Source organism: Rissa tridactyla, chromosome 5 (assembly GCF_028500815.1).
Source record: "Rissa tridactyla isolate bRisTri1 chromosome 5, bRisTri1.patW.cur.20221130, whole genome shotgun sequence".
Classification (NCBI taxonomy): Eukaryota; Metazoa; Chordata; class Aves; order Charadriiformes; family Laridae; genus Rissa; species Rissa tridactyla.
Window position 1 is genome coordinate 75,994,400 of NC_071470.1, and position 12,807 is coordinate 76,007,206.

Genomic DNA, 12,807 nt, shown 5'->3' on the forward strand with positions numbered 1-12,807 from the left:
TCAGCAAGACTCGCTCACCCTTTAACAGTCCCATATGGCTGGTGCGAAAATCTAATGGAGAGTGGAGGCTAACTGTAGACTATCATGGCCTGAATAAGTCACACCACCACTGAGCACTGCTGTGCCGGACATGCTAGAACTGCAGTATGAACTGGAGTCCAAGGCAGCCAAGTGGTATGCCACGATTGATATAGCGAATGCATTCTTCTCAATCCCTTTGGCAGCAGAGTGCAGGCCACAGTTTGCTTTCACTTGGAGGGGATTCCAGTACACCTGGAATCGACTGCCCCAGGGGTGGAAACACAGCCCCACCATTTGCCATGGACTGATCCAGACTGCACTGGAACAGGGTGAAGCTGCAGAACATCTGCAATACATCGATGACATCATCGTATGGGGAAACACAGCAGAAGTTTTTGAGAAAGGGAATAAAATAGTCCGAATCCTTCTGAAAGCTGGTTTTGGCATAAATGAAGTAAGGTCAAGGGACCTGTGCGGGAGATCAAGTTTTTAGGAATAAAATGGCAAGATGGATGCCATCAGATCCCAATGGATGTGATCAACAAAATAGCAGCTATGTCTCCACCAACTAGTAAAAAGGAAACACAAGCTTTCTTAGGCATTGTGAGTTTTTGGAGGCCCCACCATATAATAAACTGCCAGAAAAAGAGAAGAAATATGCCCTGTTCACTGATGGGTCCTGCCAGATTGTGGGAAAGCATCAAAGTGGAAGGCTGCTGTGTGGAGTCCTACATGACAAGTTGCAGAAGCCAGTGAAGGACAAGGTGAGTCAAGCCAGTTTGCAGAGGTGAAAGCCATTCAGCTGGCTTTGGACATTGCCAAGCAAGAAAAATGGCCAGTACTTTATCTCTACACTGACTCATGAATGGTGGCAAATGCTCTGTGGGGGTGGTTACAGCAGTGGAAGCAGGGCAACTGGCAGCGCAGAGGCAAACCCATCTGGGCTGCCGACCTATGGCAAGATATTGCTGCCCGGATAGAGAATCTGGTTGTGAAAGTACGCCACGTAGATGCCCATGTACCGAAGAATGGGTCCATGGAGGAACATCAGATCCAGTCCACGGAGGATCCACCAGCAGGTGGATCAGGCTGCTAGGATTGAAGTGGCTCAGGTGGATCTGGACTGGCAACATAAGGGTGAACTATTCATAGCTCGGTGGGCCCATGACACCTCAGGCCATCAAGGAAGAGATGCGACATATAGATGGGCTCATGACCGAGGGGTGGACTTGACCATGGACACTATTGCACAGGTCCTCTATGACTGTGAGACATGTGCTGCAATCAAACAAGCCAAGCAGTTAAAGCCTCTTTGGTATGGAGGACGATGGCTGAAATATAAATATGGGGAGGCCTGGCAGATTGATTATATCACGCTGCCACAAACCCGTCAAGCGCTATGTGCTCACAATGGTGGAAGCAACCACTGGATGGCTGGAAACATACCCTGTGCCTCATGCCACTGCCCAGAACACTGTCCTGGGCCTTGAAAAATAAGTCTTGCGGTGACATGGTACCCCAGAGAGAAGTGAGTCGGACAACAGGACTCATTTCTGAAACAGCCTCATAGATACCTGGGCCAAAGAGCTAAACCACAGCATCTTGTTATCAGCATAAGTGTCACAGAAGACACACGTCAGCCTCCTGACTGCAACTTAAATTATGTAAACCATTAAAACAAAAAAAGCACAAGTTACAAGATTATACTTCCAATTACGCTGTTTATTGCGCAGTCTCCCCAACAGCTGTAGTGCCATAAGCAGTGGGAAGAGAGGAATCTCAAAACCCAGCTCCCAAAATCAGTCATCAAGTTACATCCCCCAACAGTTATCTTTTTAGATAGGGGCGCTGTCAGACATTCCGATGTGACTACCATCCATACTGTAAGCTAAAAAGCAATTAAGTGTGAAAACTAATCTCTCAAAATAAAAAAAAAAATAAAAAAAATCAATGAAAAGACACATTAAGAGAAAACTCACTTTATTATGTTGCACTTAATTTAAATCATTCTTTAGGTTATCACCTTACAAGTCTCACATCCTTAAGGATTCACGCTTCTATCAAGAAGTCAGTGCAAAAATACATAGCAAATGTGAACAGTCTCTGAACTACAACCAGTCATAATCCCAATGATGTCATGCAAATCTGCAGTTATTATGATGAAATGGCTGCAAATAGTGAAGACAAGAAAGCAAAACCTCTATTTAAGCAAAAGCCTCTATTTATCACTGACAAGTGCTGTTGCCAGCTGAATTTCATGGAATTTTCACTGAGAAGGACAGTGTCATCTGTTTCAAAGCTGGAAAACTTTCAAAGCTCCCCTTGGTGTCAGTCAGTTCCTTGTTTACATCACTCACAGCACCCAGGACCAGGATCCTCACTCCAGTGGGCTCCCCTTTCTTCAGTCACAAGCTTAATGAAGTAGCTATGATTTGCATACAGCTTGAGCTTCTCACTGATGTCAACCCACTTCACTGTTCCAGCATCATCGCCTGCTTCCAGAGGCAAGTTATCCATTGTCTCACCTGTTCAAAAAACAAGACTTAGGATATGCTATTGCATCTTTTTCCTGGTTTTTCTTCTCACATCTGAAGAGTTCCACCCTTCCACATGGCTCCTTCACAGGCAGAAACCTCCAACTCCTTCTCAGAGAGAAACCAATTAAGTTGCTCATGGATTCTGTGCCCGAAACCTTTTCCATACTTGCACTATTTTTAAGGCAAATCTGAGTGGCAGAGGTGGTGTTAACTCCTTGTCACCACTCCTAGAGTACCATCAGCAGCACGACAAGTTAATAGAAATTATTATGACAACGTGTACTCACTACCACAAGTTTAGCCAATCCCTTGTAAGGGACAGGCCATAAATTCCCTGATGAGGCGCAGAAGGCCCTCCAAGCCTTCCATGGAATGCCTCAAACACTCACAAGGAAATAAATAATGCAGGCCTGGCCTTCAAAGAACTGATAAGGCTAACACTTCTGGCGCCTGAAAGTGTGGGAGAACTGTCTTGTGAAGACAGGATAGTTCTGTCACTCGTGTGGTGAGCTTGCTAGTTCTCCGTTCTCAAGGCCATTGTGTCCGAGGAGTGACCTTTGCTTCATTATCCGCGAAATGCATAGGAAAGCGCACACCCCTGCATATGCTAATGAAGATTATAGAGATCATGCTAAATATGTATGTCTATGGCACTCATCTCTCCACCCAAATCATGCTACACATCACCTGGGAGAAGGGAGAAACCTGAGACGAGGCTGTCCTGAGCAAGGGGGGTGGACCATGCTAATTCAGCAAACATAAAAGGGGAAAGTAAGTGCCCCTAGAGGGGAACAAAGAAGAAACAATAGAAGACGACCGTGCCTGGGAAGATTTTTATGCCTGGGAAGATTCCCTGAAAAAGACGCTGGAACCAGGACTGGTGATCTCTTTATCTCTGTCTTTTTCTCCATCTTTTCCTTTCTCTATCCCTCAGTTTCTCTTTTCTCTAAGTCACACAATGCATACCTCACCACTTGCCATAATTTGTTATATACCTAACCAATTATCACAGACTTGGTAAGACCTATACTAAACATTTTGGTAAGCTATATGGACCTATAGATGGTCTATATGGACCTTGAGATTTATCTCACCTTAGTCTGCACCATTGAGAATTTACGAATCTAAAGTCACTTACCCCCTCTCTTTACTGAGAGTGGGATGTGACATCCTAATGGCGTCACGGACAGGATTTTCTCGATGTCCGAAGGTCCTAAGGGAAATGATCTCTCAGCTATAAGCCAGAAGAGGTTCAAGCAGGGGTTACTGCTTGACTGCTACCCGTATTAAGGGACACCGATTCTCTATCCAGCATTGGTCGGACAGGCAGGATCAGGAAGCAGTCTCGCTGGGAGAGGTTCGAGCAGGAACAAAGGCCTGACTGCTACCCGTTGGCCTAAGGGATACCAGTTCTCTATCCGGCTGTGGACAGGGAGAGTCCGGAAAGTGGCCTCTCAGCTATAAGCCAGGGGAGATTCGAGCAGTAGCAAGTCATAACAGCCCCAGAAATGCCTGTGCTTGACTGCTCCCCAATTTTGGAAAAACTGAAGGAGTAGAAGGCATGTCCTACTCCGCGGGGAATGGTCTGGGCCCATGATAATTGGCACAATCCAGAACCAGTGGCAAGTCATATCACTACCCTTGCAAAGGAGCCAAAGTTGCGGTTCGGTAAAGGAAAAGCTATAGTTTGTGTGGTATTAGGGCCAGCACCGACTGCAGCCCAGGAGGATAGACATTTGACCAGGAAAACAGAAGGAGAGAAAATAAAATCCTTGCAAGAACAAATTGAAATTCTGCAAAGTCAATTAGCCGCTGAGTGTAACACCACATAGCGACTCCACGTGGCTCTGTCAGATGCCCTGGACCCAGAAAAAACTTTAAGGTCCGAACTAAAGGAGAGTGAACGAGAAACCCATGACCAGACGCATCCCTCTGCCTTGATTTTTGTTTGTTTGGCTAACATTTGACTGCTTCCTTTTCAGGTACTCTTCTACTGGTCAAACCGAATTCTGAAACTTATATGTGCTTATGAAACACCAGAATAATTACAATTTTACTAGAGGCCCCAATATCAAAAATAGTACTTAAGGAGGGATGCAGAAAGGCTTCTGAACTGCTCTCTGAAGTTTCTTGCTCTGTTTCCAAAAAGAGTCCCAGGACTTCACAGACAACAGCCAAAGAAAAGCTTTTAAAAGTATTACAACATGTGTATTAGAAACAAAGATCAAAGGAACAGTATCTTCACTGTTTCTGGGGGCTGATAAATCAAGGACCAGTGACATATGAAACTTCACCACTGGTACCTACTACCTAAAACACAGTGGAAGTGTCACTATATGAACAGATTAGTCTATTATCTTGGATCCTCATCTCTCACCTTTTAAGATAAATCAAAGAACTAGCAATGTATGCCCATTCCTACTGATTTATACAAGTAAAATAAGGTCCAATAATTAACTCTGGCAGAGTAACCGAGATAAAAGGTCTCAGAGCAATTAAAAGACCAAAGCAATAAATGCAATGAAAATCCACGAGCAGCCAAAGACAATGCTTCTGAAGCACACACTAACTACTAATGGAAAAATAACAGAAGAAACAGACTATCCTTCCACCCCAGACTCATTAAAAAGGGAAATTAAACCAACTCAAGATAAATACAGTGACAAGAAGGAACTCCTGTCCAATGTTCAACCTCCACACGAAGGCACATGGCCCATAGCTTAGAACTAGCTAACAAATGAATACATCATTTTCAGGCAAAGTCCATACATTCCTTATTTCTAGATTGACAGAAACCAACGGGGAATGACAGCTACCTGTCATGGCCGAACATCTTAGGAGACAAGAGACTCTCATGCCCATTGGTTTTAGTCCAATATTTTACACCTGACTTGCATGCTCCCCCAATTTCATTGCCAATCTCAGCCCAACATACATTTCAAATCAACATATAAAGTAAAAGGTAACTAAGAGCACACATGGAGATACCCACCGGTTTCATCGTGATAGTTCACAGCCTCTGTCTCCATCCAGGCATTATCAGTGTTACGAGGGTCATCCACATATCCTCTGTACACCTAAGGCCCCGAACAAAGCAAAAACAAGCTCAGTGTCACAACAAACAAGGTGGAGTCAATAAGAAGATATTTTCTTTCCCTCTGACACATTTGCCCTTACAGAGTTTTCAACAATCCCTTCCGTTTCCACCACCGTGACAACCCAAACATCACAGCTTCTTTTCATTTCAGCTACACTTTTTCAAGTTCCATACAACCATGAGTTACATGCATAGCTCAAGAGGCTATTACAAGAGACACAGAGCTCACCACAAAGTGTTCCTGGCTGAAGAGCTTGTGGAGTTGCTTCTCCAATTCCACTTTCTCCTCAGGCAATTTCTGCAAGGAGTTCAAGGCCTCCTCCCCAAATTCTCGCTTCAGGGTAGCGCTAACCTTCTCCCCTGGGTCCACCATCCCCTTAGAGAGAGGGAAATAAGAAAAGGTGACTATCCCTCAGCTTCCACGTCTTTTTAGTCACCTTTGACTGGCTCTTAGTATATTACATCCGTCTGCACCATACTCTGGACATGGGATAACTTTGCACTTAGTTGTAAAGAGTGAGCACGCACATCCTTCAAGAACTGCAACGGATTAAATTGTGCCTGCATCATGCAAAAGACATGGTCAGAATTAAATATGAATACCACCTTGCAAGGCAAACAGCAGAAGGCATACCAGCTAGCGCTTGGGCAAAGCTAGTTTAAGGAGCATTTCTCCTCACCGCTGCAACACAAGGCCACTCATCAAAAACCACTCTTTTGTCACGCGCACACCTTGTGGTCTTACCAGTAGGAAAATGTCTATTGTCTCCAGAGTTTTGCTCTTACCCCTGGAATGGCCCATTCCCCACAGTCTCTCCTCTTGATAGCTACGAACTGTAAGATGTTTTTGCCAGTAACCGGATGAGCAATTTTATTGCCACTTCTGTCTCTCTTCCACCTGCAGCAAACGACAAACAAGAACATGCTTTGCTGCTTTTTGACACAAGGGCGTGGGACAGAAACAGCAATGCGCCCATGCTGTCACCTGTGCAGGGGCAAAGAAAGCAGGAGAAACAGTCCAGGGGGACACAAGGATGACGGGGGATGACGACGACAACACATCAATGGATGCTGTCTGGCAAGATCACAATTAAGGGTAAAACACAGAGGGTTTTGCACACCTCTACCAACTCTGTCTTCCTCAGCCAAAAGGGTAGAAACCACCCAAGAGCCACATTTCTGTAGCCCTGTGATAGCAGCAGCTTCTTTGAGAGCTACGTCCAGTACACCCTATCAGCTGTAATGCTCACTGAGCTGCAGTTGTGCGTTAGAGGATAAGTACGCCTTCTGCTAGAACAGAAGGTACATGCAGGCTGCAACACCTCTGAACCACTCACCCAGCACCAGCACAAGGCCATAAACACTCACCATTGCCTTCAGTAAAGAATTAAGAACTACCAAAGTTAAAGCAAAAAGCTATCTAAATAAATACAAAATAAAACCAGCATTTCTTTTACTTTCAGGAAACAACTCAGTACTTTTGGCAGCCTTCTGAAAAGGGGAAGTAGTAAAATGCACTAGCGTTATTTTCACAATGGTTCTATCTTCAGCATGGCACTTCTGAGCTTGCACCTTTGTTAACTACACAATCTTTTCTGAAAGCTTTCTTTGTGTAAATAGTTAGCATGTACACACAGATCCTGCTAGTAAACGCACCATTAAAACAGAGCATAAACTGATAATAGAAAAAAAGTCTAACCCCACCTCCTCCTACAATATACTAGGCCAAGTTAGTATTTCTTACAGTGTAAAAGCAGGCACACTGCTTTTTTTTTTTTTTTGCAGTTGAGTCATTATCACAGAAAAACCTATTCCTGCAATGCCTCATCTAAGGTCTTTTGGCATATCACATACCAGTATCAAAGTATCATGCAATCCTTTCAGTTTTTGCATTCGTTACTGAAGATTATTTTAATAATGTATTTCTATTGAATTACACTTCCTGGGTTGTTTGTTTTTTTTTTTAATCTACTTCCTCAGCATTTCCAAAGCAATTGCTTGTCATGAACAGTGAGTCCTTACTCTTTTCCAGAGACAAAGACTAAAAAAATATGAAATTCATGTTCCACATGTCCATGTATCTCTCAGTTCAGATACTCATGTCTGAATGGGCTTAAGCATAAAGGAACATACACAAAAGGCCTGTGAAAAATAATATCCTGTCCAGAGATGCACGGAAAAAGCAAAATGCATAGTTTTTTTGCTCTACTGCAGGGCAATTTTCAGTCACCTGGCCCTTACCTAGTCACAACAGGATCAGCAGCATGGTTTGGTCCCCAGCGCCCTAACAATCCTCTGCCTGTGAGGCCAGTCCTTCCCACTGGATTTCTGAAATAAGTGGCACAGTACATTAAACATATTTACTTCCCCACATTCAAAAGTATTTTCAAAAAGCAGCTTTAAAGAAGGTTAAATAACAACAAAGGAAAAGATAGCAACACACAGTTGGTGCCACCAAATGTGGCATGATTTTCCCCCTTCATCAACCTTTTTGTGTTTGATAGTACACGGGAAGGAAATATATAGAATGGCCTTGTCATTTCCCAGATATTGTGTCCTGAGGTACTCCCGATCAAGCATTACTCCCATCGTGCACACAACCTCATCTGAAAATGGAGTCTAGTTTTCCAGACTACAGATGCACAGAGCATTCAATTATGTACAAATGGCAGAAAGAAAAGAAATTATTTTTAGATGAGATTACCCATCTGTGCTATGTCTGGATTTGTCAGTGGAAGGAAATACTCTTCGTTTCTGACACAGCACACAAGCGGTACAAAAGCTTCAGAGCCCAAGACCTGGTCAAACTGCGGAAACAATTAATTCAACATACCCCACCACTAACAGCGTTAGAACCCCTTCAACTCCAGTGTCATTACAACCCTCTGTTGTGGTAGTGCTGGCAGAGACGTAGTGCCTCTCTGCCACAACCTTCTTCTAGACAGAACTCTCTGTCTCTGAGGTATCATTTTTCCTTCTCTCTAGGGGAGACTATCTTGATTTTGTTCTAGCAGGTACCATGTATGAAAACTGATAGACCCGCAAGGGCTCTGAAACTACATCACTGAACTAAATATGCAAACAAAAAGCACTCACTGGGGTCTCCCGTTCTCAACCACATACAAGCCATTCAGACTCTTCCTCTCCACTTCTCCATCTCTCTCATTGAATTTGGGAGAAAAACCTTTATCACTGTGTGGGAAAGAGTAATTTAACAGCAGTAAGTTATAAAACACAAAACACCCCTCTGCCCCACAAAAGCTTGAAGGCTAACCACCAGATCAGCAAGAACCATTTGACCAGTGAGCAGTTTTTACCAGAACTTAAATTGTAGGCCCTCCTTTTTCTATAGAAGGCTATAAAGTCTCAACATTTACTGATGACAGTCACGTATTTAGTTCTGCAGACATAAGTGCACCCCTCTAAAGTATTTAATACTGCGTCTCTCCAGATTTTCATTTAGCCAAAGTGTTCCAAATGTGTTCTTGTTAAGGTTAGAGAACATAGGACACTATCCATTGATAAAACTAAAAGAGATTTTGCTAATTTAAAAAAAATGAGCAGAATTTTTTATTAGATATGATTTATCAGAGTTACAAGCTAATAATCACCAATTTTCAAAATTAGCTTAATGCCAATCTCCCATGTGCATCTCTGAAAACTGGTAGAGAAGCAGCTACCTGTCTGCAGAAGCGTATTTGCTTTCCCAAAAGCAATTTCTCTCAAACCATCACAGATTTCAAACTATTGACTAGCTTCTTGCACACATAGTTTGTTTGAGAAATTACACTAATACCTAAAAAACGACTCTGCATTTTCAAGTATTACTAACACCTACTAGAAGATTACCTGACACTTTCCCAGCTATGCCTTGGCTGCTGACATCAGCAGCCCTACAGAGTCTGAGAAGTGGCATGCCGTGCAATCCGCAGAACACTAAACCAGATAGAAGCACATGCTCACACAGCAACGGGAAACAAGGAAGGTAAGGCTGAAACCTCAAGTGCCATTACCTTCTGATCTTTCTACACAGATGTGCATACACAGGAATCACCATTTCCCATTATCACAAGTTACACTAGATGCATGCATCTAACTTTCTAGCCAAGAAGCATACAGGATTCCTAGAGAGGAGAATATATTCGTAGAATCAATAAAAATGGATATAGACATTCACACAAAGAGAATTACAGTCATGCATTCAACCTGTCATGTTGCCTCAGTCAGAGCACTGAACTCAGGAACTACAATTCTACTTTAATTCTTTCCCCATCTTGCTTTCAATCCATAAACAAACAAGCAAGTATATTATGAAAGTGTTCTCCCAAATTCTTGAGCAGAATTAGGAGAGTTTTACTTAGCTTACAACACAGAGAAGCAGCACTACTCAGCACCAACAGCCGTCCATTATTCCAATTAACACTACTCTTACCTCCATCACCAGCTCAGTAAAATCATGGGTCAAAGACCTTCACAGCTAACCCAAACCATTCAGTTCTCTAACCACCATTTTTCTAGGTCTTGACTTTCACACGTCACTGTAGAATTACACGTCACTTAAGCCGATGATTTTATTAACTCAGATGATCACTATTTCCTGCTTCTATGTTCACAGGAGAAAGAGAGCCACAATTTCCACCCACTTGATTTGGGGATCTGCCCAATTGGGTCCAGCCAAAACAGACACTGCAGTGTACTCCACAGGATTATAATCTTTCCACTCAATCAGCCAGCTCACTTTATCTTCAGGAACTTGGCTACGCTCAACATGTGATCCTGGATATGGGGACGTAAGAGCTTTCCTGTGGTAGAACTTATTATAATTGTTGAACATGTTAAAAGGATGAAGATGAGACCAACAGTTTGCAGATGAGTTACTGAAAGAAAAAAGAAAAAAAAAAGAAAAAGGCATCTCATTCATTAGGTTTTAACCTTGTTACTTAATTCCAGATCTGCATAGTACATTAGAGCAAATGGAACAGACTAGGCTTTTTCCACTAAACAGCTCTCAGTAATATATTATTGCTTCTTTCAGATATCATGCAAATGTATGCCTGGACAAACAAATTCTTAATTTTACCTCCAGCTTCTTGAAGCAGAAGAGTACTCTGCTAGGCACACATGAAGATTTCATAGCATGAGTGAGAAGCAGAGAACTAGAACTGCCATTCCAGGCTGTGTGGAACACTGACCAGTTATTAATAATATACAAGGAACACCTCCAAGATATTTACCATAAATGCAGCAGGAAGGCTTGCTTAAGCATTAAATCTCCATGTGGGCATTTCATCAACAAACCAATCCAGGCTTACAAGAGTCCTGCTCTCACATCTAGTGGTAGACCATGTAAGAGCAAGAACGAAACATCCAAAAGCCTGAGCAACAGAGCTCTACAAATTGCTGCGAGCAGCAAAATAGCATTTTGTGCAACACCACGTAGGATAACACATACTTTGTTTTTCAATTTCAAATAAGGGTAGAACTGTCAAACTAGTTAAAAGAAAAAAATACTTGAGACCTCTAGTGATTTTACTTTGCCACGGGTTTTCGGGAGCTGAAAGACCAGTCAACAATAAAATACTTAACCGCAGATTAGGTTATAGTGCCTGATCATCAGCTCTTAAAAACTCTACGTAGATTTCAACACACAAAGCAGCCTTCCGGTACCTTTTTCTTTTAACTATTACAGAAATAAACAGGATTACTGTAGATAAGAGGCACAAAGCTCAGCAAGGAGCTCTAACCTAGAAGAGTACTCTAAAAGCAAGATATAAGTTCTTCGTTAAATGCTTTTTTTTTAAAATCAATAAAGAATCACGTCCAGCATATAAGGAAATCTATCTCCTCTGCAAAAATGCATCCAGGTTTTAACACCTTAACATTTGAGCAAAGTGATGATGGGACCAATGAGTTTCAGATAAAAAAGAAAAAAGCAACTCATACATTAAGTATTAACCTTGCTATTTGAACCCAGAACAGGCTAGGCTTTTTCAAAAACAGCAGTTCCAGGTCTAAACTCCTCACTCATGCTATGAAATCTTCAGGTGCGTCTAGGAGAGTAGGTTCTGCTTCACGCTGAAGTTGAGAATTCATTGGTCACAGTTACAGCATCCGTATACTATCACAACTTGAGGTGATGTTCTCAAGAGCACAATTCAACTCACAAACCACTTGAGGCTCATAAAATCTTTAACAGAGATGGGGAAGAGGGCAGACTTGGTAGGGTGCCAGCCTCCGTACAGCAGGTCAATGTTACATCAGTTTCATATTTTTCAAGAACTGCATCAGTTTAAAGGACAGACTGACTCTTGTTTCTGCCATGTCCAAAGCGGACACCCTCGGCTACACAGCACATCCCACGCCAAGCTCTCCCTCAGCTAGCAAAGGATGGCAAGGCAGCCCTGAGATCTTGGCCCAGCATTGACGTGGCTGCTCCCTTGGGAGCTGGGCACCACCTCAACGGGTCCAAACGCCAGCAGAGCCACCGACTCAGGCAGGCTCCGAGACTCAGGAGCACCAGCCCCAGCCTGGCCCAACTTCACCACCGACAGGCCACGATACCTGAGGGACGGGTGGCGCTGGAGAGCACACCGGGCAGGCTGGGCAGACAACGCAACAGTGAAAGAAAACACGGCGACTGCCCGAGCGAGACCGTGCGCAGCCACCGCATACGGGGCACCGGTGAGAAGTAGCATCCACGCCGTCACCGACCCCACCTCGGCAGGTGCAACCCCGTCTCAGCTCCGCAGAGCTGGGCCCGGGCACAGGCGTGAGAAGCAGGCGCTGAACCTGCTGGGCGAGACACACCGCTCCGAGCCGCGGGCAGGAGCCGGCGAGATGCTGCCGACGCCCCTCCAGGCGGCGCCCGCAACGAGCCGGGCAGCGCAGGACAGGGCAGCCCCTCACGACCAACCGCCGCCAACGGCCCTCTTTACAAGCTCCCCTTCCATTGGGCAGAGCAACACCAATCGGAACTACGACACGCCGGAACTAATTGGTTGCTGCGCCCACTGGGAGGGGTGGCCGGGCGCGCGGCCGGTTGGACCGTTGGCTGCCGCCGCTCCTCGCGCCCCGACGGCGGCCCCGCCTCGGCGATGGCGGGCTCCGTCAAAGGGGCGGCGGGGGGAGGCTGAGGCCCGACCGGGGCGGGGC

General features: G+C 44.3%; 1 protein-coding gene across 3 annotated transcripts; it reads right to left on the bottom strand.

Annotated features, from left to right (window-relative positions):
* Positions 1-1,976: 1,976 nt before the first annotated feature.
* On the bottom strand, positions 1,977-12,748 carry NUDT9 (nudix hydrolase 9). 3 transcript variants are annotated; one of them, XM_054203942.1, is made up of 8 exons: positions 12,217-12,746; positions 10,299-10,532; positions 8,752-8,847; positions 7,897-7,983; positions 6,442-6,553; positions 5,885-6,031; positions 5,551-5,635; positions 1,977-2,546 (listed from the first exon to the last, which is right to left on the bottom strand). In XM_054203942.1, exons 1-8 carry the CDS (start codon positions 12,348-12,350, stop codon positions 2,371-2,373), a joined length of 1,071 nt encoding a protein of 356 aa, XP_054059917.1. In that variant the 5' UTR covers positions 12,351-12,746; the 3' UTR covers positions 1,977-2,370. The 3 variants fall into 3 exon arrangements, with proteins under 3 accessions (XP_054059917.1, XP_054059918.1, XP_054059919.1); XM_054203943.1 differs by lacking the exon at positions 8,752-8,847 and having other exon boundaries at positions 12,217-12,747; XM_054203944.1 differs by lacking the exons at positions 7,897-7,983; positions 8,752-8,847 and having other exon boundaries at positions 12,217-12,748.
* Between the last annotated feature and the right edge of the window lie 59 nt (positions 12,749-12,807).

Coding starts and splice junctions, on each gene's coding strand:
- NUDT9 (XM_054203942.1), bottom strand. CDS start 12,350: ATGCTACTTCTCACCGGTGCCCCGTATGCGGTGGCTGCGCACGGTCTC. Junction 10,533..12,216: donor CAGCGCCACCCGTCCCTCAG/GTATCGTGGCCT, acceptor TTTTTCTTTCAG/TAACTCATCTGCAAACTGTT. Junction 2,547..5,550: donor GAACTATCACGATGAAACCG/GTGGGTATCTCC, acceptor TTTTTTGAACAG/GTGAGACAATGGATAACTTG.